Source organism: Cydia pomonella, chromosome 24 (assembly GCF_033807575.1).
Source record: "Cydia pomonella isolate Wapato2018A chromosome 24, ilCydPomo1, whole genome shotgun sequence".
In the NCBI taxonomy this organism is placed as follows: Eukaryota; Metazoa; Arthropoda; class Insecta; order Lepidoptera; family Tortricidae; genus Cydia; species Cydia pomonella.
Window position 1 is genome coordinate 9,592,079 of NC_084726.1, and position 27,059 is coordinate 9,619,137.

Below are 27,059 nucleotides of genomic sequence, written 5' to 3' on the forward strand. Positions count from 1 at the left end.
AAGAAAAAAATTGCGAAAATATCTTGCTCCCTGTGATTGCGCATAACACAAGCCCGACGCCCTGAGCGACGCGGGGACACTGGCAGTCGAGGCGCAATGAAATGGCATCTTACACAATGTTGCCAACATTAAAAAAATAAAGCCAAATTAGGGAGACATGAATGTCCTACGTTCTTCACCCGCATCCGGTATTTACCCAACATACCTACCTTAATCGTTGAACCGCCGCATTTCAAAATGGCCCTTATTTTGATATCGGCTAGCCGTATTGTAATACGGTGGATTATACAATACGACTGCGATACTTATATATAAATCCCCTCGTTAATGTAATTTCATTTTTGCTATCTAGTGGCAAACATCAAAGTAGTTATCTTTTACTTGTGACGCACAAGTGTGAGCAATGTAAAATACTATAAGTATTTCTAAAAAAAATTGCCTTGTTTATTGTGATTAATTGATTATTAAATTCGCAAAATGCTGTCGTTTTATTTAAAATAATGAAATAATTAGACCAGTTCCGAAAGTACCGGGAAATCCCTGTTCCTATTTCCACCAGTACCGAAAATCCCGGTTCTTTAAAACAGTACCGGTTCTGCAATCCCTAATAAGGATGTTATGCCCATCACTAATCCTTCTGTGTACGTATATTTATAAACTGTCTCCGCCTCCAATTCGTGCGATAAGGACAACTGCAGCTCGGACTAAAATTCACTCGCAAAAAACCCAAAAATCGAGGTTTCGCTCTCGACTGTTTCCTCCTCCAAAACGCAACCAATCATTATGAAATTTTGGAAATTGCAAGAGGAAGAAATAATCTATGCCGCTATGTTTTGATTTTTTGGATATTTATTGTCATATTTGTATACTGTGCCTTTTTTTACAGCCAATTCAATTGAGCCGTTTTTGCGATTTTTGAGGCGCTGTAAGTTTCTTCAAAATAAAATAATCCAAAAAAGCAAAACATAGCGGCACAGATATTGATGATATTGATCTTATTTGAAAAAATCATTGCTCTAGGTTCAAAATCCAGGGAGGAAATAGTCGAGAGCGTTTGTATGGAAAAATCACCACTAGGAATTCCTCTTAAAGTAATTTATACATGCCTACATCCAAATTATTACTACTTAAAACTGTCTTATCAATTGAAAATTTCATTAGAGCTCAACTATTGAAAACATTACAACTTTATAACAATTTCAAAATTTCATAAACATGCAAAGTTTAGATTAGGCAGCGTAGAAAATAGAGTAACGGATCCATTCGAACTTTAAGATACGTCAAATATTAGAACTAGATACGATATGGATCGGATATGTCATTTCGATCGACATTTCTTCTAACAAAAACGTCACTTTTGACACTGACATATCCGATCCATATGGTTCGGAATCCATATCGTATATTTGACGGACTTCCGGTTCGAGCGCCATCTTGAGAGTTAGCCTTGGTTTTTTGCTCATTAATTTTGTTTAAGTGTAATATCGATAGCTTATTATACAGTAAACTAATGTTGTCGTGTGCAGGGAATGAAGAACGGAGAAATCTAGAAACGCGTTTAGCCACCATTTTGGATTCCACGTGCTACTTGTAAAGTCCTGCTATCGCTTTACAAGAGCTAATAAAATCACCGTACACTGCCTTGTACTAACCGTACACTTTTAGTCGTATTTAAAGCTCCTAATACCTTGATACTGGCGAAATAGTCCCACTGGACTGAAACCATAGTTTTAAAAGAATGAATGAATTAATAATATTTGACGTATCTTAAAGTTCGAATCAGGCTGTATGAGAGACGCACAGAACAATATTTTGATGCGTCTAACTAAACTAAACAATGTGAAACTTTCTCCTCACCGTCCCACATAGCTTACGTCATAATGACTGGTTCCATCCGACAATTTGTTTCTTTCTTTTCTCCAAAACCCGCCTGTTTACGGACAAACTGGTTATAGTGCTATACTTTAGCTCCGTTATAGATTAAAAGCGTGAAAGTTTGTCAGTCCGTATTCAGATTAAAAGAATGTATTAGTTACAGTCATTTATTAAAGTTGTCACTTTGTACGAAACTGATTCAATACACACTTTTCTTTTTTAGTTTGAACTGCACGCACAAAATGAAGGGTAAAAGCATATGCGGCTTTAACATATATCTGTATCGGGTTTCTTAGTGTTTTCTAGAGAACAATGAAGCAGGCTTCAGAAGAGGTTCAAAATACATAATCTGTTTTCTTTACATTATCCCGCACAAAGGAATATTTTACACAGCCCCCTATTTAATCTATAAATGCCTACCTACACCTTTTAATTGCACTCGTTGTGAAAAGCCCTCGAAAGCCTTTTATATGATTAGCGAAGGGTGCTTTGTGCTGTATCATGAACAAAATCGTTAACCGAACCCTTGTTAAAATGTACTCTCTTATTACAATGGGACAAGGTGCAATATAAACATGTTTGTTATGTTTACTGAACGTTGTACTTTCACACTTTCAATCAATGTACGATGATTTATCAGTTATACCGAGTACATGCTCGTTTGGTATCAATATATGGAGATGACATGTTATTTTGCTGTTTAGATAAAGCAGAGGAATATCTATTAAAAATGATGTCTCTCCTCAGCCCAATACACTTTACTCTCACTATGTTCTCTTTTATGTCTGTCTATTACTGTTTGTGTGTTTATGAATAAAACAAATTCTATTCTATTCTATTCTTATCCGATTTCTGATTGTCTGCTAAATCTGTTTATAGGTATCTGCGTAAAAAAAAGCTAATATTAACATCTTTAAATTATCTTCAAATGAAGTGACTCATACATATAATATCAATCGAACTTCACTTCAAAAAGTTCGTTTGATCGTAAATAATTTTTTCGTACTATAAAGTGTTTATTACTTAGGTAGTTAACAGTCATATGCGAGTAAAATATTGACGTAGCCTTTAGAATAGTTTAATAGCTTCTGAAAAGATAGTTTATTATTCAAGTAGGCATATTACAATGAGCTTATGAATGTCAAACAAAGCTACACCGGCTAAAATATCGACACATAACGTCTTTAAGTGCATAAGTGGTTGCTGTCTGAGATATGTGGTTCATTATTAAAACTCAATTTAATAGCCTATTAAAAACCTTTCACAGTTAAACTTTCGAGGTCAACGAAAGGCTATTAAAACTGTACACAATTGAAAGTAACAAAGTTATTATCCGTAATTTTTTCCGTCGGGGCAATTAGGTACCGGGTCAGTCCAGGTATTACTCCCATCGCCTATTAAACAACCTAACCATTTCAAATGGGTCTTGTATCACATAAAGTTGTGAAGTCTCTCGAGGCTTCAATTACTCTGGTTTGCTAGTCAGGCTTGGTCGGTTACAGCAATAGCAGACCTCGTTGACAATGCGGGCTAAACACTCGTAATGAGAGGATGCCGAGTTGTGTGCTTCCTGTGCTCTCATTCACGAAGCTTTCCGACCACAGACAAACTAAACTGGGCTTCCCCTGTTTCACACATTGGGGAAATTAATATAATTATCACTTGACGTTGTATATTTGCCGTATTGGCATCTTAATACGTCACCGGTAATCGCATGCTATTTGCAACATTGTAGCATGTGTTCGATTGATTGAATTCGTTGCTCCTACTCATCACGTCATTCACGACGACGCGTGACTTGACTCGTATTATCCTAGTTTTAAACGTTAGATTTGACAAATCTGCGCGTCATCGTGGATGACACGAACCAAGCCAGCAATTATCTAAAATCCTATGCCATTTGTTGTAAGGTCTGTAGAAGCCTTATGTCGATCGACAGGTAACGGTAAGTAGCGACTTACTTGTCAATCTGCTAAAATTACCGATATAGAGGGGTTAAGTCTGAATGTCGGGCCGAAATTAAACTAGGGACGAGCTCACAGTCGAGTACAATTTGTTTTTGAACCGGGAGAGCTCTCCAGTGTTATTTCGGCCGAGTTGTATTGTTAATTAAGTGGGATGCTCTTCATTTCGCTATACAGCCAATAGCTAAGTAAGAGTTGTGTAATTCTGCTCCACAGATGATAGCCAAATAAGACTCGAGTAAACCTTCAAAATGTCCGGTTATCTTGTCGTCAATACTTTAAACATGCCACGCAAAATTAGATACGATCTCCGCTTGTTTAGTCACGTTGTATAAAATAACCACAACAAGTAATACAAGTTTATTGCATACATACTTGTCTATAGATGATGGGTGCGTTAGCAATAGTGTTTGCTGCAAAGATCTTATCAGAAGCTCAACACGTTCGTAACTTTATTAACCGGTTTTAACAATTGAATAACTTACACTTTAAAAACGTGCGATTTTTTCTTCCTATCTAATCGTATCGGCAGTGTCTCGGCTGTAGGAGCGAGATAGCGATAGTTGTATGCTGGGTGGGAAAGAGACGGATGTGGCTCTCGGTTCGATGATCGTGAGTCACGCTCGGCAGCGCGAGCGCAGGCTCCAATGGTGGTCCGATTAATGAACGACCCGCGGGTCAGATTCACGGGGCTACCGTGAGCATCGCTATTCGAAGATAGTCTATCTATACCGCTATCGAATTTTGAGTTTATAACCACTACTATTTGCCGTATAACTAGCTGAATGCGATCATTTTAAATATAGTTTTGAAAATTTCTGAAATATCCAATTGGTGTCAACGTGTCTCCTCGTTTTCGACAAATTTTTGTTACCTATGGTTACATGTTACAGCTAAAATTAATTTTGAAACCGGGGGATTTATCGCGGAAAACCAAGAAAATATCCTATTTGTCTCTATCACTCTTGTGCATGCTATAGAAACAATTGACGAACAAACGAACGGACTAACTTGCACCACGGACTACGGAAGCATCGACCGCGCACCGGGTCGCGTAACGTCCGTGATGGATTGCTGCCTTCGTGCACGGTGTTCCGACAACACAGATACCTGCGAAACACTAACATTTGGAACAGTATTCACACTTCCTTCTAATGTTGGCAAGTTTAATCAAAATGACAATGGGTTTTCGATGACTTATAACCAGAGACCGGAATATTCGTGGCATTTTTGAATTGTCATAGTGACTTCTCATTTGTAGACTTCCGATATACATATATCGATACAATATAGAACACACCATATTAAAGAAGATTAAAAGAAGAGGTAAACAGCAGGCGGTCTTACCACTAATGAGGTAATGAGCGATCTCTTCAAGATAGTTGAAAATGTGAAATAGAGATGTGTAATGAAAGCAATAAAAAGTTTATACATAGTTAACAATATCACGATTAATCAGTTCAGTGTTTTCTCAATTTGATATTGAAACGCTCCATGTCGACGTATATACATTGATATAATTTGGGTGAAGTCGATAAATGAGAAGTCACTATGCCAATTGAAAAATGCCACTCTCGTCGTGCTCATGGTCAACGATATTCTGCCACTGGAGCAGTTTTAGAATTTTTTGTCAGATTGTGTCACCGCAAAACGTTTGATATTACGAAAGTGACCAAAATTATGTGCACTGCCACTTATTAAATTTCGAACAACTATGTGAAATTTCGTATATGACATTGCCATTTTTCACAAAAGTGGCTAGATGGTCACGAAGTGACACAAAATTTTATGAGAAAAAGTTTAGCTACATATTTTAGGTAGGTATTTTAGTTTAGTTATATTTTAAATTGAACCAGTTTCAATGAAAGTTGGTATCCTGCTTTCTTTGTGACCTTAGTTCAATAAAATACCAGCGCCTGTTCTTTTCGTCATTTTTTCAAAAGGAGACGAACAGGTTTGCGAAGGCCCCGGCGGCAAAAAAACAAAATGGCGGCTCGAAATGCTCCTTTAAACGCTTGCTAATTTGCGTAGGCTTCATATTACAACATTAATCTCTGGTTATGCTTTAAAAGGAATTGATCGTTGTATAACTAATGGGCACTCGTGTAATACACGGTGTTTACGCTTCAATAGCGTTTGAAAAAAGTTCTCTGCTCTATTAGTTTGATGAAGAACGAAATGGAGTGCTTCATTCTTTGTTGTAGTGAAATGACTCAGTCAAGCTTGTGTCTATCTGTAGGTCTTTTTATGGCATGATTTTCTATAACAACATAGGTATGTTCGATGTCTAAAAACTTGAGCCGGATACATGAGTCACAAACTTACTTCAAGTATGTAATAACCTGTCACAGTATTTTACAAATCACAATAAAGTGCGTTGCTTTTTTATTATTTTTATTTATTTATTATTTATTGCATATTAATCATGTGGTACATAACAGGTATTACATTAGGGCAAGTTCACACATGAACCCTGTTAGGGCACAGCAAGTATATCTTAAACTACACTAAAACTAGGAGGTGCATGCACATATGTACATAAAATTAAAATACTTATGTTCAAGGCATAAAATTAAAAGATAACATTTAATATTTTATTATTAATTATTATTTTTCCATTCGCGCAAAAGCTTTCTTTATAAATTACTATTGCAACAAGATCATTCTTATAAACAGCTAATTGGAGTTCGGATGACCAAGTAACAATCGATCAATTATAAAAAAAAATTATACGAAACTTAAATAATGTACGCATATGATTACGGTTGTCGTCTTGGCTACGACGCCTGACCTGCCAGAGCTCTGTAGTGTAAATAGTATAATCGATCGTGGTAATACACCGTATTAACATCAGCTGCCTGCCACGATAATTTAGGGAAAACAGACATGACGGTTAAATGCCTAATACAGCAATCATGTTCGATGTCTAGATAACCAGATTGCAAGCAGATACCTCCGCCATAGCGGAAACTTGCGGTTTCCGTATTGTTGCTGCCCGTGTGCATTTAACGTCCCTAATGACTTTGATATACGTTTGATATTACAATGTGTGAAATCTGCGGTAGACTAGGGTTTGCGTTACAGTTATTTCAACCTCTGTAACGTGAGACAGCCGCGCATGGGCTTATGGAACGCTTTAGTTCTAGTTTTTCATTTATCTGATTGGCCATTTTATCCCTATTTAATGATAATTATATGTCCCTGAATGAATGATGTCTTTGGTAGTATGACCTGCTGATAATATCATCATTACATTATTGAGTGATGTGACAATATATATTATTTATGAATGAGTAGTTAACACACTGACATAAAATAAACTGATACATTTGTTTTACACATTAATAATATCTGGGAGAATGAGCTTTGCTAGAAAATCATATAAAAAAACTGAATTTTTTATATGTTATAAAAAAATGCGTGTTTTCCCAGAGATCTAGATCGATTTTTCGCCCCCGTAAAACCCCCATATAGCAAATTTCATCGAAATCGAAGCCGTTTTGGAGATCCCCGAAATATATTATAAAATAATGGCTCGTTTAAAGGTATAAGATTTTGCATTTAACAGGATTTTGTCATAGCTTAGCTTAGAGAAAATAAGGTTATCCATTTTTACAACTTTAGAATGTTGTCTAGTTCATACGAAAATTTACTCCAGTGCAATTTCCTCCGAAGCAGATTGTGCCGTATAAATAGATTGTGATTAAAGTTAGCTTCATATCTTTGCATTAAAAATAGATCTGCAGTGGCTATTTTAGTTGCTGCAAGCGTTTCTGCGGAATCGATCATATGCAAAACGATTTCGAAGAAATCGTTGAATCATTTTGATCGTGTTTTGATGAACGTGCTTCGGTAATAACAGTAATACAGATAAAAAATCATAAAATGTATTTGAAGGTTACACAGGTCATTGCTTATTAACAAAAACGACAAATGTTTTGCCTTCAACACTGAGATAAATTACTTTTGTTTATTATTTCTACAATAAATAATCGTATAGTACTCTTGATTGTGAATTACACGTGCTGTGGCAATGTAAAAACGAAGGTCATACGAACAATTTTAAAACAACAGTCTATGTAAAAACTTAAAAAGCACAAGTAACCTACCGCTTGATTTAACGACTGTATACTTATCTTAAACAACAACAATGTGTCTGCTGAGTGCAATTTTAAACGTATTATAGTTTAATGTTATCCCATTTGTTCGTACGACACGAATCTGTGCGACTCACGGTGCTCGTGAGATGAGTCATGCACGTTTCACCTACCATCTGTTGCAACCTCGGCTGCTACAAGGCAATACTATTTACTCTTTCAACACACCTTTTTTATTTATAATATACACGCCAGATTTTAATTATCCACGATTGAGTACATCGCTCGACGATAAACTTATCTCTAGATACCGTATCAACGCTCTTATCATGGAAACTTTATTTTCATGGACGTATTGTATGAACGTTTTGCTGAAATTGTTTTGTGTCTTGCTTATTGTGTTATGTTTATTCAAGTGTCATGGTGTCGGTTTGTGCGTCTCTTTCAGATACAGGTGTGTCAGCAGCGACAGCTTTATGTGCTACATTTGGTTTTGGGATGGTGAACGGTTTTGAATCGTTCAAATAACATACTGGTTTTATCTCTTTCTTTGCAGATGGGCTGATAGCTGCTGTCTCGCTCCTTCTATTGCCGATGCAGACGTGCTCCGAGTTTTGATGAAATGATCCTCAATTATTTTTTTTATGCTTGTCTTTCCTTGATGTTAAATTACTATGATTTTAACATAACGTATTTAGAATATCTTGTCTATCTGTAGATTATCTCCTCGACAGAATCAGTCATTGTCGCTAATTAGGTACCGATTATGAAGGTTGCGGCTGAAAGGCGGAAGCGCGCTGAGCCGCTGATAAATATCTCGTCATACCAATCCTGTGGTTTCAAGACGTAATAGACACGTTTCGAATTTTTTTGTCTCTTGTTACGAACGGTTTACAATTACCCTTTAGTTTAGCTCTGTCCCTGGTCGGAATAAGGTTCCGTTTATAGTCCGATTCGTCGTGTGCTGTGGCTTTAATTTGGTCGGCGGCACTTGTTTTCCCGAAGTCTATTCTTATCGGATTACGAATCGTTACGCCCGTCATGATTTCACTTTTTGTGAGGCATTCGTCTGATTTCTTTTTATTAGACTTTATTACGCATGACCAGTGTCATTTGGTTTGACTTTATCTCGGAAACTATCCATATCAATACCGAGTTCAGTCGATGGTATGGTGCAATCGATTTTATCGTCGCCGCCACGGCTAATAGGAGGCTAGTGCGTCAATCACTGAATTTTAGATGTGAAGTGACTCTGACGTCAAACTTGGAATAGGCGAAAACGATCGATGCAGGGCGTTATCAGGCTCCTCGCTGTTCATATTAGACGATGGGTTATTGATAATCATAGGATAATATGGGTCTCCACTATCTGTCACTTTGTAGGTGTAACTAGACGTGTTATCACTACACTGATAACAGCTCAGTGTAGTTGTAACATGGCCTTCTGTCTCACGTCAAACCACATTTCAGATTACGTTCGAAAATGTATTGCCAAAAGTGATATAAACTGTGATAATACATAAATGTGAACTTGAAACTTAAATTACTAGTGAAATGATCTCAAACTAAAATGGAGCGTAAACTAACACGCGAGGACTTTATGCGGAAGAGTTTTCGAGCTCCTCGGACGTCACCGGCGCCCGAGAACCACGAGCCAGCCGTCAACGGAGCCCCGCCGCCTTCGCCGGTGTCTCTGTCTATGCTGGAGCGAGCCGCTCAGCCGCCACGGACGCAATATGAGATAACCTCTTCAGGCATCGCTCCTAAACGCCTAGAGTTTAACAGAGCTCATCCCATACACCTAAAATCTTTCCAAGCGCCTGAACCTCCCGATGACACAAACACCCCACCTTCCGATGATGTGCTACGCACTTTGGAACGACAGATCGGTGAAATGGAGCGAGGCTTAGAAAGAGCTCAGAATGGAACAGTAGCTGTCGACGAAAGAGTGCGCTACGCCGAACACGAAAACCTTCTCCGGACTGGTGTTTCCTCTGTCGGTGGAGGAGGTTACCTAGCTGCTGATTCCGATACGGAACATGATGTCGTACCTTTCAATAGAAATGAAACGACCCGAAGCAGTACTGGAGCTACGGCTCCCACGGTACGACCGGCTCCCAGGCTAGCTAGAACTCATTCCGATACACAGCAGCACCAAGTCGCTGCTACTGCCCGTCTCATGCGAAAACTCGCTGACGGCGGGGTGAAGGAAGAAAAAACTAGAGTCATCTCCCGAAAAGCTATCCAAGCGCGCATGGAAAAGGTCAAGAACTCCGTGGTCGGAACCAAGCATGAGCATAGAGTCCTGGCCGAACACAGAGCTGAACCGCCATCTCCAAGAACCCCGACCTCGCCCGTGTCGCCACGCTCATCAATACAGGTAATTACTGTGCCGTCTCGTGAACGTCCGTGTTTGACTCATTATGCAACCTTTGTAACAAATCCGTGAAACTTGTTTTCGTTTTATGACTTAACCGTGTAACGTAAGCCATTGTCAAGTTCGTATTTCAGTACGTGAGAGTCAATGACCCTCAAGGACGGGACGCGGGAAGCTGCCTCTCTCGCTCCGTGGTGGGGAATATATGTTGGGGAATGTCGAACTTGAAAATTGTTACTAAGTATTTGGATAATTAGGGACCCGGCAAGGCTACGATCTCGAAATTGTAGTCTATATATATATATTTAGTACTAACTTGTGAGGGATAACTATTTTCTGCTATTTGCACATTCGTGTATATATAATTAGCGAAAAGTTGTGAACTAGTTATCTTAACGAGTTGATCATACTTATGCATTGTTGGTGCTAGTTTGCTGCTAAAAACATTGATAAATAACCACCGTTGAAGTAAAATTATTACGACCGTGGCAGAATATGTGAGATTAGTTGATTTATGAAAAGGCAGGTTAAATAATAGCTGCAACTAAAATATACATTATTTTATATTACCTACAGTTTAATAAGTAACTAAAGGATATACGATACGATTTATTACCATTTAATATTAACTGTTTATAGTGGCCGCTGGCCACCCGTTTTTAAGCTAGCTAGAGGCATCTTAAGGCGAAAGCCTTTTCATACAAATGTAGTCCTCATTTTCCTTTCCGGATATTAATATTATTGAAAACATTTTGATACATTTTGTTGTATATCGACCACAGCTATGCCCTACGTTTGTTTTTTATAAGTTATAAGAGTTAAGAGGATTAACCAATTTGTATGAAAACAGTTTTTCGCTCCTAATTTTTACAATAGGTTTTTCCAATATAAATTAAATTATGTAAAAATATTTTCCATAATGTTCATATCCAGAGAGGAAAATGGGGACTACCCTTTCCTCTTAAATGAGCGCCAATGTCTTCAAGGTGGTCCGTAATCCGTGACTATTTCAACATTATTGGTTTCTACTAAATACGATGAATAATATATGATAGGCCACAATGGCCATTATAGCTTAGGTACATTATGATTTTAAAACACACTAAAAACACAAAACAAAAACGCGCGGCGCTCAATTACAACAATGGGGTAGACGTACAAGTATGACATGAAATAGATTAGAACAGATACTGTTAGGCGTCTTTACTTTTTGTAATAGATATAACTAGTGTAGTTTCAGCTTTTATATGCGCCTGTATCAAAAAACATAGATGCTAGAAAGCGCGTTTTGTTTACGGCCGGGGAACCGTCAATTTTTTTCGGAATAAACAAGCCTTTGTCACTCGCTGGACTGTAAACTAATCTCTATGCAAATCGTCATGACAGCCAGGTTGGTAGTCGGGGCCACAAGCTAAACAAAACCACTACCTACACTCTTTTCAATTAATAGTAAATGTAATGAAGTTAAGTTTTTAGTGTTCCGTATAAAACCTTGTCCACGGAACACTTGTGGGATCACGTGATTTTGAAAACTGGTTAAATACGTTTTTAAACACTTTTTTTGCTTCTATTATGAATATTATTTTCACTTTTGTTCTAAAGAGACCACGATCTTTCTCTTTAGAAGCTAAATGTCAGGCCTTAACGAATTCCACTAAATTAAAACTTATGATAGTTATACTTTTACAAACAACGCGTTTGTTTTATTAGTATTTACACTTCATAAAATTTGTCTTAATACCCATGAGAACACGGTAGGTTTATAAACTAAGTCAAGGTCGTACCTTTCAGTAATTAAGCCATTTAATTGATTAATCGCATTTTGTGAAATATGGCGAAGTAATTTAGAGTTCAGGTGAAAAAGTTACCTACACTTTGTTTAAAAGCTCTTGCTACGACCGAGATTCCGATGGGACGTTTTAATCCACCTTAGCATTTAGGCTCATGAATATAGTTCATTCTTTTGTTTATTTAAAACATATTAAATATATTAAGGTCTGATTTTTCAAACATCAGATAAAATTATGTCAGATAAAGATAACACTCTCTTTTTCTTCTTGCTTGTGGAAAGAAAGGGAGCGTGTTATCTTTATCTGACAGATCATTTTACCTGATGTTTGAAAAATCAGACCTAAAACGGGTAAATATATTGACCGACATGTTTCACTCCGTACCGATGCCGAACGAGCGATTTTCGACTTCAGTCAGATACGTGAGTGACCCGTTTTTAATATATTTAATGTCTGTGCCTCACGGAAGTTTTGTTATGAAAAAACTCCCTTTATGTTAGTACTTGTTGTGAATTTTGTACTAAAAATCTCTTTTTTACATTCGCAGGTAAGCAACAATGGGTTTTGCAAATATACAGAGAAAGACAGGTAAGTTTAGTCTAGTAACGTATACATCGTTTGAATGCGAATGTCAAGGTTGCATTCTTTTACCGACGGCGCGGCGTCGTCGGAATCACAATCGACTGTTTTTATTTTGCACACGTCCGTGTCGTTAGGGGAATCTCGCTATTTATAAGGATTGTATACGTATTTTAATGTATGTATGTGTATGACTATTGTGTGATGAAGATTTCGGAAATTGTAGGCTTTTTAGCTGAAACAATTATAAATAACAGATGTTATTAATATAAACAGCTAAATGTCTGTATACCTGTTTGCAGAGTAAATGTCGCCAATTTTTTTTTTAAAGAATGATTGCTAACATTCGCTAAATCGCATAATCGAGAATATTCAATCTTTAGAAATTTTAATCACAGCAGTAATAACTAATCACAATAAACATTTTAAAATTACAGTTACAATTATAATCGAATGTATTTGTCTCATTGAAAAGGGTTAATGAAGGAATAAATCTTGTTAGATTAATTCGATGGTAGCTGAATAGGCTCCATAATCGTATTAAATATCTCTAATAAATTCCAAATAGCAATTCATCTAAGCCCCTTAAACACTCATTAGTAAAGTCAGGCTTTTAACCAAAACGCTTTATATGGCACAAATGCTCTTAAAACATAATAAATGGATGCTACATTAAACTGTCATTATAAAGCCACTGGCTCTCTTTTTAAGGCGAGACGGGTAAACAACCTTGACATTTCTGTAGTTATCATGATAGCTTCACGATAAGATTAAACTAGGGAATTTCTTTAACGGACTCCTTTATTCTGGTCGATAATTATAACGAGAAAATATTAGTTTAGTGACGAGGGAGTAGTTTGTTTTACGGCTTTAGATGCTTTTAACCTTTTGAACGCTTTACGTCATTATTATACAAATACGTCACTCACACGCCAAGATCACGCAAGCGTGTCATAATGCCGTTTTAAATCTTTCAACCGGCGCCTATTTCACCACACTGACAATTGACAATTTCCGGGTACATTTCCGGGTCTATAGGTAAGTGATGAGTGTAACGATGGTAAAGTCGTGTCATATAAATATGCATACATTTCTTCACTGTAATCTATTGCAATAAGGTGAAAAGTATATACATGTTTATGAACTCGACTGTACCCAGCGTAAACTTTTATTTATTGGTCCAGCAGTCGAGCAATGTACGAATTGTCATTGTCAGGTGACAATTGTCGCCGTGTTGATACAGAGTGGTAGGCGGGGGAATGATTAGGTCACTGAAATTTGTTTAGTAAAAAATTAAGTTTAACTATTAGTCTGGCACCTGTTTTACCAGTTTATTGTCACTTAAAACTAATAATTCGCCTTATACACCGTGTTTTTATTGAATTGCGTTAACTCCGGGGTTTCGGTAAGTACGTTTAAGGAAACTAAATGGCACAGATAATTTTCAAAAAAAGAAAATTTTTTTGTTTTTTTTTTACAATTTTTATATTTATAAAAAGTAACTAAATGTTGCATATAGCGTTGTTGTAACATGGGCATTACATTTAACTCAACCAAACAATTGAAAACTGTGATATATCAATGTCATTTCTAACATCGATCGTCCGAGATAGTACGTACGTTTAGTAGCAAATGTATGTACTCGCACTAAACACTAATCAATAAGTAAACAGGCCCTAAGGCAAGTGTACACGCTCGTAAGGGCCTTATAATATAAAAATTTATGATTGATTATCTCCGAAATGGAGTTAATTAGAATATCGGTGTCTTTGAGAAAATTACTTAATTTAAGCTCAGGAATGCACCCTCGAAATTAACGCAAATAAAAAAAAACACGGTGTATACGATTCCTACATAATCATAGATCGGACATCCAAAAAGTCAAAATAAGTTGAAGTAGTTCGGTGATTTTATTTCTATTGATAACCTTACTTGAAAGCGAAAGCGTTCTTGGCGCTGTGGGCACGACTACTCACAACGACTTTGCTTGTCGTCTATACCTACTCGCACATTCGAGGGGAGGCATATGCCCGGCGGACGGTGGTGAGTCGGGAGCAAAGGGATAGTGATGGTGTGCGTTCTATATTGCTTAAATTTTTATGTGCTTAAATCTTATTCATATTGAGTATTTTAGTTTTCACTGACGAGAGTTACGAGAACGAAAATTCAATTTGCCTAAATTAATATGATGCTGATGCTTAAATAGAACCTAATATAGCTTAATTTAACATTCATGGCACCGGCTTAGTGTTTTCATCACCCATCCCATCTTGTTTGCATTTGTATCTAATGAAACACGAACCGTAAAACGGGGTAGGTAAATTCACCTTGACCTTGCTCCATTTCCCCCACAATGCCCCGTTGGCGGGTTTAATCTTAATTTGGATGACGAAGTTAAGGTATACTGATGGAAATAGACTTAAATGTGCGTCAGAGTTACGTCACGATGAATGAATGGATTCGGATTGGCTAATTTAAGAAAGACGTAATCTGAAACACAATCTATATTTGTACATTTTTGCATACACGCTTTAGGTTTATTTTAGTCACATTTGATTAAACCTGCTTAGTTCTTATCAGAATCGAGTAGGTACTTAATATTAAAAGGTTGCATCATTTCCTTACTTTTTTGTGTGCGCACATAGCTTTGACGTCAACTTTACAATCTTAACTCACAATTGTTACGTAAAAACTCACATCTAGCGGTTTGCGTTCGTAATTCCGCATTAGCATTTATTCTCCTAAGAGTCCTTTTTTACAGACTTTGAGCAATTTAAATGTGTAATCTGGGTCAACTGCTTAAATTTCCGAGCGGCAGACCTTCCGTAATAGGACCGTTTCTAACCCTTATGAAATGACAACGCGCCAATTTTCACTCGGCTGGGTCAAAATGAGGAATAACCTGATAGCGTAGAATTCTTTATGTATTATTTTCTATTTGTAATAAACTAATAATTCATATTAATATGAGTATTAGAACAGAAATTCTCATTGTAATTTTTAACTGATCTTGTAGAATAACAAACAAACAAACAAAGGGTCAAGGTTACACTTAAGTAGAGAATAGACAAGGAGTTACTTCAGGTTGATCTAAAAAATACGATCATAAAATCTACTAGCTAACTTTATTAAATTTAAAAAATTAAATGCTATTATTTTAATCCTAGATTTTCACCTACAAAATAACATCTTACGCGTTTGTCACACTGATGCGGATCCGCACATCGATTCTGTGTGTTAGCGAGACAGTGCTACACGAATTTAACGATATCCCGGTTACACTGGAGTGGAACGGAAATATATATTACGATTTACGTTATTTTTTCTTATCTTACCTGAGACTAATATTTAAATTAATTCAATAACCGCTCTAATCCACGTATTATTTATCAGCCGGAAGAGTTTACGAGTCGACGATCGTCTCATTGTTTGACGAGTAGGTGTGGCTGGCGTTCAGCCAACTATCGATGGACGGCAAGTGTTGAGGTAGGGTAGACAGGCGTTACGATATATACGGCATGACGCGTCAGGTAGTTGTGATAAAATAGCTGCCCGACGCGTTGTGAACCTCTCAACTGCCCCCTATATCACCACGCTGACAATTGGCATTTGACATAATTCTTTGTACATTTCCGGTTCTATAGGTAAGTACCTATTGAGTGTAACGATGGTACAGTCCAGCCACATAAATATGTATACATTTCTTCCTCGTAATAAAGTGAAGAAATATATACCAGTAATGTACGAATTGTCATTGTCAGGTGGCAATTGTCGCCGTGTTGATACAGGATGGTACGCGGTGGAAGGATTAGGTCACTGAAGTTTGTTTAATAAAAAAATAAGTTTAATTATTAATCTGGCAACTGTTTTACCAGTACATTGCCACTTATAACTAATAATTCGCCTTATGTACTATTCCTCTATAATCAAGTGGCTCGGAACGGCCAAATAGTCAAAGGAGTTTGAAATAGTTACATCTGTATAGTAGCTACCTGTAATTTCGTCTTTAAAACACGTATGTAATACATCATGGTATGCACTTATCACTCCAGTAGATATTTGCGTCCAGTTCTCGTAGGACTAAGCATGGCCGTTGTAATAGATATGAACTTATGTATACAATTTGATACAACAATTATAGATAAATAAAAGTAATCTCCTTGACATAGATTTATTGAGTGATTCTAAATAGCTGATTCAGCACAACATTTTTTGCGGCGTAATCGCCAAGAGTCAAGGACAAAAACTGATAAAAATCTTTGAAAAACAAGGTTAAAGAAATCGGAAATTCATAAGGGAAAAATGGCACGGGCCTTGTAGGCTTTCTTCGAGAATTTATTCCCCACGATATAGGTCGGGCCGCTTGGCTTACGGCCACTAAACTTTTATGCTGTTCCCTTTACACGTTCAAGTCCCACTAAGTTGCAAATTCTGTTGGAGAGTTTCATCCAAAGCTGCGGGTTTCAAAGTAAATTTTGACTATATCCATCAAACTGCCATCAATGTTTGTGGGTGTATAAACTTTCTAAAGCGCGTGCTACTTCGATTTGGGCCGGGATTTATAGTAAAGTAAGCACCTCGTTGAAGTTTTATTTGAAACTTTTATTGAATTGAAATAAAGAAACGTGAAACAATTTAACTAGCATTTATTTAACTGAACTGTAGAGAATCTTGAGCTGAAATTTCAAATATTTTTTCGCTGTATTTGAGTGAAGCGAACTGGTAGACTATCTATTCCACTAGAATAGATAAAATTTAAGGCCGTAAAACCAAATTTTATTTTTCATTGTTGACACACCGAGTATCATTTACTCGTACATTTTCTCACTTCATCGTCCATGAAAACTGGTATGTCTTACAGAGTATAAGCATAGCGAGAAAAGGCTGCGGAAATAGCTTTGAGATTGTCAACTTACCGATGTCTAGCCTAACAAAATACCTAAGAAAACTGATAGCTAAGGAAGTTCTCAAGCCCATAGCGACTTGAGCGGATATCGTTTGACACACTTTTTATTTTTTATTTTTTATTTACATGGTCATGACAGCCCAGTAGGGCTAAGATGATCGGCTCTTTATCATTTGTCACTATGCCTGTCACGTCCCAACAAGTATGTAAGCGCGAAAGTTACGGGCTTAGTGACAAGTGATAAAAATGGAACCATGCTGCCACCGCAGCTCTCAGATTTGCAATTAAAATTCCAACGAATTATTGCGCCCCGTCAATGGCTCATCAAGGCCCTATGTGTAGAGCAACTAAAACAGTTGCTCAAATAATTATTGGGCAAAGTTAAGTCGTGTTATGCCGTTTGATGTAGGTCAGACAAAGAAGCTAAAGAGTTTCAAACGGCAAGATACAATGAAGGAGGCACTGGTGCGGCTTCGCGGTTGGCAGGGCTTCGCTGTGCGTCACCAGTTGTGTAAAACGCGCTCTCCTACTTGTGGTCAATGTGCTTTACACGTGCCTAATTAATCTTACAGGCGTTGTTTATTATTGACGAGCCTGTCCTAATGCTGAGAAAATGCACAGATGTACAGAGTTGTCATTGTCTAACAAAACCGATGTTTGTCAGCGAAAGACCACGAGTATAGTTGTGCCGTTCTCGAGAATATTTTTATTATTCTTCATTTACTAAGGGGAATATTCTTGCGCGAGATAATTCCCCATACAAAACGGAGAACATTCTCGAGAACGGCGCAACTATAGCCACGAGTCACGTCGTTTGTCCCTTGGCGCGAATGACGCATTCTCTTTCGCACTCATTACGCTGTACCCTTAATTGAGTAAAATAACACTGACGATGTACGATTAATCAGTTTTTAACTATTTTATGTTGTTTTAAATTCGTCTCGCCATTTCCGACTAGCGATCAACTTATATCGGTATGTCTTATTATTTAATACATGCAGCATTTCGCTAACTATTGGTCGCGACTTATTGGCGGGTCGCGAGTGAATACGAGTATTTAGTGGAGCCGAGCGTGAGTGATATTTTATGTGCCCTTTTTACAACGGTCAAGAAGTGGGTTCCGAATTTGGCAGTTATTGTTAAGCTGGCCATACACACTAGGGTATGCCTGCGCAGTTTTGCCTATAAAATTCAACTGCAAAGCTGTATAGGAAACTGCATATTCGAATGCCACTAACGCTTATTTTTACCTGTGCAGTTGGCAAAACTGCACAGGCGTACCCTAGTGTGTATGGCCAGCTTTAGGTGGGTCGGAGCCCAGTCAACTGCATTAATATTTTTTGTTAGCTACACTACTTACGGTAAACTACTTACGCTTGCCATAAGGACGAGATTTGCTTGTACCTTTATACGAGTAACCTGTCAAGGTTGACCTGTTGACTACTGTTTGGTTGGTCACATTTTAATAATTGGATGCATCAACGTACGTTATCTTAGTACCTGGTAATTACACAGTTTCAGATGTTGACCTTTGCTAGCACGGCTCCATAACTTCCTTAAGCCAGTTTAGCCGAGTTCACTCGGTTGAACCTGTATTCGATTAGCTGGATTAGCGAACGGACATCGTAAATATATTAGATGGGTAATTAGTTAATGTTTGAGGGCTACCTGGATATATCTGTGCATGCGATAATGCCGCTGTATTTTGTCACGTGATTTTTACTTTCCGGGATGAGGACAAAAAAAAGGATCCCACTCTATTTTTTTCATTCAGTTTCATGCGATTTATTTTTTTCCCGGATCCAGACGGTCAAATCATCAGCGTATGTTTAATGTTTTGTTTATTATTTACAGCTCACGGCGAAATCAGCGTCAAATCTTCATAGTTAATAAAATGTCTACATTACGACAAGTTGAATAATTATGTGTCTATTAACGAGAATGTGGTTTGGTTCTAGAAAATATTTGAAGTTAGAACAGGACTATACTTCAAAGTGTGCCTTCTCTCAATAAATTATTTAATTTAAAATATAACCCTGATATAAAGGGAACGGGTAAAACAATACAGCGAAAGTAAACAATCTGCTTTGTTATTTTAAACTTCTCAATTCAAACGAAAATCGAAATTCTGTTTACTGCACTCGCAGCAAAAACATTTTACTGACAACATGGATTTGCACAAATGTTATCCCTATCACTTAGCAAAAGTTGTAGCTAATGTTTTCTCGAGATTCGTATACAAAATCATAGGTTCCATAGGCTACGGTGACCGTTTACCATCAGGCGGGCCGTATGCTTGTTTGTTAGAACAATACAACACCGATGGACAATGACAAAATAAATGGGATAAGCTGGTGTTGAAATGTAACCGGTTTTTCTTTTTTTTTGTGTATGCGCTATCAATCAACTTCTCGTAAGTAGCTGATTGGTAGCTGAGGTGGACTAAACTTTATTTTTTTTTATCTTAAAACAAATTATTATTATTATTTTTAAATTACAAATCGGCTTTATGCGCCTTAACCTTCAACTAGTCCGTGATTGGCCATAATAATTTCCTCATAACCACCTAAGTTACAGCAGTCCTATAATATCGTTAGAGAAACGGATCCCTGCCGGTCTAGCCAAGGTGTCAATCGCTATCGCTACGACAACGAAACGCTTTGTGTCTCTATCACTATATTACTTAGTTCGACAGTGATTGTTGCGTTTCGGTCGTTACATAGCGTAAGCATTTGCATGTTGGCTACGCGGCCTGGGCTATAACCGCGAAAATCGAAGTTCGTCAATTGCGGGCATTGTTCTCTGTCACTCTAATTACGTCTTAATGAGATTAAAAGAGAAAGAGCCCGCAACTTGCAAATTTCTGTTTTCGCGGTAGGCCCCTTGGTTCGCCTGCGCTCCCGACTCGCCTTGTGTCAACAAGCAACAGCAAGAACACCCCATTTATTGGAGATACTCGGGCATTGTGCACACGTATTTGACCTTTATGCATGGTCGGCCATTTGCAAAGTCAAGCCTCCCAAACCTGTAGCCGCTATAGAGTTTACACGTGCCGCTGTTAAAGGTCGTTGTTCACATTCATTGTCAGCTTAACCATATTCAGATATGTCGCATTTACGAACTAATCGAAATGGAAATAGTTTCAGAAATGGTAAACTAAAAGCACCAAATTCGTTGATCGAGTATTGATAAGTCTACTAATGGTAATTTGTGGCTATTGGAATAGATTAACAGGATTACTAGAGGTTACACGGGTAAGGCACGATTTGAACCAAATTTAAATAAGTTTGATTGTCAGCAATATCATCACAATGTTGACGTAGACGTCTACCAACTAATCTGGGATCTCAAATGTTTGCGCTGAATAGAAAATAAGAAATCCAGGGGCTTAACTTATAAAATCGTTTATTGAAAATGCCAATAGAAACTTATATAATCATCTTTTAGTCTGATGCATTTGTTCTTTCCGATTGGCGTTTGTCGATAAATTGGCTATGGGCGCTAAGGCCGTCCTCTAATTTTGATAATTAATAAAAATAATAAATTGAATACTCGACTCTAAATAAATTTAAGGGCCTCCGCTAGCTGGCGCGGGGTGCCATTGTAAGTAAAATCCGTCGCACGCTTTCGTGGAAGTTAGCATTGCTCATACTATTTTTCGTTATTTCGTTCGGTGTGATTGATTAAAGTATAACCGTTTAATGTGAGAAATACTTGTGATTTAGATTTTTAATATAGTGAGGGAGATATCTATTACTCTTTTGGCATTTGCCCTGTAGTGTCTGAGGCTGATAGTTAAATGACGAATTTGATTACGACTTCTCAAAATTAACCTTCAGGATCACATTCAAAATAGCAGGTTAGTTAGCTAAATTATTTTACAGCAGTTTTGCAATAAACTTAAAAAATAAATTTGCTTCGTGTTCAAAATCAAAAACTCTCATTTTCCTTACTTTATATATCATGTAAAACTTTTGCAAACTAACATTGTCTAGTCTGGATCGTGTGAAAGAGCAAGCTGTAAAGTGTAAACACACCTAACCGTCTCAAGTGCTGAGTGCTTAAAGATTTGGAGTTCACAACTTCTAATGGATAGCACGTGTAGTTAATTTAAGTCTAGCTCTCGACCTGAGATACTTGGTTGCGTCTTTGAAATCTATTATATTGGCCAGTAGTTGATCCTGGGGGGTTCTTAATAGGTAGTTAGTGGGAGAACTTGCTCGTTAGATAATGTTAAATTCTACGTTTAGGACACGCCCTGATCTGGTTTTGTTACTCTATGATAAGGTGCATGCGGGGGATTCCGAATACTTCAGAATGTCGCGTGATTGCGAAAAATAACCCTTAATTTGCCGATAATCTGTGAAGTATTGTGTATATTAATAATAGTTTGGTAACTTTGACGTTGTTTAAACATAGTTGATGTAGCTGCTTTTATAAAATTAATTTCTCTATGTATCCTATCCTATGCCTGTTTTGCATTTATATGCTTAATAAATTCTAAATCAAACACTTTACAACTGAAATTGTCACTTACATACACACATACATATAATCACGCCTATCGGAGGACAGACTAACCTATTCTATAAATAAATACTTACAACATATTTCGCTACATATTTACCTAAAGTTATGCTGCCTCATTGAAATTAGTCCATTTAAAATAAACTTGCAGCACTTAAACGGTTCGAATAATTTTAATGAGGGCTTCTTTAGGAACATTGAACTGGGCTGGATTTTTTACCTTCTCTCGATCGGCTTGCCACAACCGCAAGATGAAACGTCAATTGCCGACGACGCAGTGGTTCAAAAAACAGTGGATTCAATAACATCGTATTTATATCAATGACATGATATAACTATTGATAGGTTAAAAAAAAGGGGCACTTAAAACCCACCCATTCTGATTAGGAAAAACATAAAATCCAGACCAATATTTTGCACGTTGCGGGTCGCTATAGCGTTTACAATCTTGAGGGCCTATCACGAAAAACGCGCATGCATATTCGAGCGATAGAGACCAGGTAAAGAAATTTTGATTTTCTATTTTCGCGGTAGCCCTACCACAGGAAAAGGCCCCTGTGGATTTGCTCTAGTTGCAAGCGCGTTTCATTTAAGAATTTTTAGAGTTAGATTATGAACAGCGCGTGAACTTAATTGCTGTATAATGAGCAAAATAGATAAAATATTATTTAATATCGAGCGTGCAAAATCTAATTTAACTCTGTGGAGGTTAAGTGATTCAGCCATCACCCTTGGTCAGTGAAATCTTTTTGTTATAGTCTTTCAGAGCGAATTTGGTGTCCTTTTTATCAAGCGGAAAGGAATTCAATTATTTGCGTTTCATATTTCAATGAGCATTCTATAATTTTGTCCGACCCTGTTATGACGATAACTCAAAATATATTCGGATTTCTACGTATTTTCGTTTGGCGTCAAATATATTTGGAGGCTCTATCATCCTTTTATGTCTTTTCGCATCAATGTGATTGAGTATTTTGAGCGTGTTATAATCTATAAAAATAAATAATATCTATAAGCGAAGTATATCGAACTAGAATATTAAACTAGTACATTAGAGTAAGTGCTTTGCGCGGCTGTTACATTGTATCTTATACAGAACTAGATATCCACTGAGTGGAATTTATTAGTAAACTCAAAGAATTTAAATTGCCTAGTCGATCGGCGATTTGGCGTAATCGAGTGGATTGACTTCAGTCCCTAACTTACAAAATCGTCTACTATGAGCTATTTTAAGTTGATCTCGAAGTGTGTAACAATAACAACTGTAATTATTCCTAGTTTGCACTTATGTGTGAAACTATTTTGTGTACTTCTATGATGATTGTCCATTTCTTCATGTTGTATAGCCAGTTTTATCTTCTTTATTGTTTCCTTTCCGCGACATCTCTCTATTCTCCCGTTTATAACAATATGGCTATATAAGAGCTGTAAAATTGCTCCGAAGCTTAGAAAAAAATCATAAAACTTAACCAAAAATAAAATTATTTAATTATCGAGCTTGCTCACAAAACCACGAGCACCTGTTGGGAAATGCGACTTGTAGAGGAGATCAGTCGGACACACGAAAGCATTTTTGCCCAAGCTGAAACAGAGGCGCTTCGCTCGCGCTTCACGCTCGCTTATTAAATAAGTTGTCCATCTATTTAAGCCATGCACTCCGTAAATGCGACTCGGCGTCTTAACTCGGTTACTTTCAATGCACGATTTAGCAAAGAGTTTGAACCTGCAAAATGGCAGCCAATTGTTTTATTGTTAAGAACAAAAGGCAAATCATTCTTTAAAGGAATGCCTTTGATCGTGTCAGCAATAAATGGTGCCCGATTGGGTTTTGTACGGGTCAGTCGTTTTTTTTATTGAGGTTTCTTTTGAATACAATTTGTAATGATTCGTATCGAAAGATAATACGATATCTAAGAAAGTTCAGCGTTGTCATGGAAATTGGGAGTTTGATTAGTGAAAATTTAATTGGGTTTCCATCGATTTCATTAAGAGGTCGACCGTCCAGTGGCGCCTTCATTAGGAGGATTGTGTTTTCTAATAAACCAATGCATTTCTGTATAAATCCAGTATATTAATGTTGTAGTCCTACTGATCCCCCAACTTTTGGTCTTTGTATGGATTATTCATTCATCATCTAAACGGCAAATGACGGCCACTTTTTTCCGTTTAGGTGATAAAGTTACAAGTGAGTAGATAATATAAAGGTATATCGCATAGATCAAAAATTGGGGAATAAGTTGGACAACAACTTTAATACACTTAATTATACAGAAATTAATTGGCTTATTTTAAACACAATCCCCCTAATGAGGGCGGCACTGAAAGATCGGCGCCTTCTCAATCGTAAGCTATTGAAATACATCAAAATTGAGTTAGTTTTAGAAATGATACTTTAGTTTTTTTTTTCAATAGGTTATATTATAATGTTTGATTTCATATTATTTTCTTTATAGGTGTATGATAATTGGAAATAATATTAAGCGGATAAGCCAAACATGTGAAATGATTCCATCTAATTTTTTGCAAGTAGGTATGTATGAAAATAACTTTTTTTTTATATTATTTGTTTCATATCGAGTTCGTATAATACTACCATATAAACATAGGTTGAAACCAATGAAAAATTGTCAAATAACCTGTCTGACCAAATTTCTCCATAGTAATTTGTATAGGAATTTCAATTGCAAGTCGGCACGGGTTCGTTTTATCCTGAAATGTTTTTTCAGGGTGTTTTGGAGTAGTATCTTAATATTTAGGGGGTAAACGTTGTTAATTTTTAAAATCGCTAAATTAGGGAGACCCTAATATTCTATCCTTATTCAATATTATACCAGATCACGTTTGCGTACAAAACGCTGTATATTTAAGTGATATATCGGTTTTAATACCCACCAGTCAGGGCTCGTGGAAATATTTTACACAGCGAGATGTTCACGTTCGCAAATGGACAGACAGGATTTACTGACTGTATAATGCACATCAATATGTATGACTTAGGTATATGGTTTTGATGCAGTTAATACGTGTAACTATTAGTTATTTGTTTTACAAGGGGGCAAGGTTGTTTATTTAACCTCTCGTGCTATTATTGATACCCGAGCAAGCAAAAAATTCCGATATTGAAAAATGGAATCTTGAGCGCTGCGAGGGTTTCAAGACATTCAAGGCACGAGGGTTAAACAATCTGCACCACACCAGCTCGCGTAGGCTCTTTTGCTTGACCAAACACTGATGAGAAAGTTGCATTTTATCCACAAGAGTGGGCAGAGTGGCAAAGTTATTTGATGTAATTTTTGAGTTGTTTCCCTCTGGTAGAATTGACTCTTAAATGATGATTTTGAATGATAAATATAGTCTACTGTTACACTGCGGTTATATGACACATATACGTTTAGGTACACATATATCTGTATACCACCACAACCGATAGTCGGCCGTCTAATAACGTGATCATTGAATATGTAACGACTCGGGCCCTCCCGGACACTTCACCCTAGGCTTAACACTAGTAACATGTATATAATCATACTTAAGGCTAGGTTAGTTATAAACGATCTCTATTTAAAAAGAAATTAAACCTGTATTGTTTTGCTGACGAACGAATTATATGTTACAGTTTATGAACATGATTTTGTAATTTATGATCACGTCATTTATTTTTCGGCCATTCTCTTTATCGTTTCTTAGATATCTTGACATACAGACATAACATTTAGATAGATAGATAGAATATTCTTTACTGGCCCACGTCAGTAAAAGATACAGCTTCTCTTCCAGGCAACCTTTGGGTACGGGACACAAAACAATTCATCAAAACGAGTAGGTGTTGCAAAAAAAAAAAACGTTATGAAGCCTACTTTCATACACGCAATTCACTCATTCAGTATTCAATATTTACTCATATTTTCGTTTATTCTAGTCAGAAGGCTTAAAAATGCAAATTTTTAATACATTTTAGTTTGTGGGCGGCTAAATTTAGCGATGTAATATATAGTAGGTCATGGGCCTCTCACGTGTATCTATCTCGAAATGCCCGCTTATGGGAGATCCTGGCCTTAACATATTCTAGCATAAATTGTGGTTTGAACGTGACCTGTGATGACTAAGAGGAGAGAATTACCTAGACACGTACCACAACGCGCTGTTTGCCTAGTATAATTAATTCTAGAGTAATTATGGGTGAATTAGACAAAAGTTACATTTTGTAACTGACACACCATTTTTGTATGGTAGCAAACTTGTAACTTTTATCTTATTGTTGTACCATTGCATGTACCTATATTGTAGGTTATAAGTAAAATAAATACCTTTTCTATATTTATTTTTTTTGCGCCACTTTGTACAGTACGGATGTCTACCGTCTCTAATTCTCCCTCAATGCTCAAAGGTTAACTGGAAAAGATCCCTTAAAGGAATAAGTTCGCCTTTGTACTAATGATTGTTTTATTTCCTGACTTTCCTGTTTTGTTTTCATTTTTGTACAATAAAAAGTTTACTACTACTACTGATCAAGTTGTTAATTTTAATGTGTTAATTAAATACTAATGGATCAAATAATGCCCGTGTAAACAAAAAAATCAACATGGTTTTTGAAAAATCGATTTTTCTTTGCTAAAAGTTGTTTCACCCGTACTCTGCTGTTTTTTAACGTGATTCAGAAAAGTAACTATTTTCCGAATAAGGTAAAATACCAATACTGATTTTCTGACATCAAGTGAGAATAATATTACTCACAGGGATCGGAACCGGTTTTTTGGAAAAACTTTGAAATAAACATATATTTCGGTTTATTTTATACTCCAAATATAGGACTCGGTTGTGTTTTAAGATAACAACTTCGTATTATTAGATTGCCCAATTAGAAATGAAATAATTAACAAAGAACGAAAAAATACCGGTTTCGTTCCCATACAAAAAATACCGGTTTCCGATCCATTACTCAAT

The 27,059-nt window shown here is 36.8% G+C and overlaps 1 protein-coding gene across 3 annotated transcripts in view; it reads left to right on the forward strand.

Annotated features, from left to right (window-relative positions):
- The window catches only part of LOC133531219 (serine/threonine-protein kinase MARK2-like), a 124,942-nt gene that overhangs the window by 15,599 nt on the left and 82,284 nt on the right, over positions 1–27,059 (forward strand). For all 3 annotated transcript variants that reach the window (XM_061869358.1, XM_061869359.1, XM_061869357.1), the window contains exon 2: positions 9,407–10,316. In XM_061869358.1, coding sequence (XP_061725342.1) covers positions 9,507–10,316 — 810 coding nt within the window. In that variant the 5' untranslated portion in view covers positions 9,407–9,506. The remainder of the gene's footprint in view (positions 1–9,406; positions 10,317–27,059) is intronic.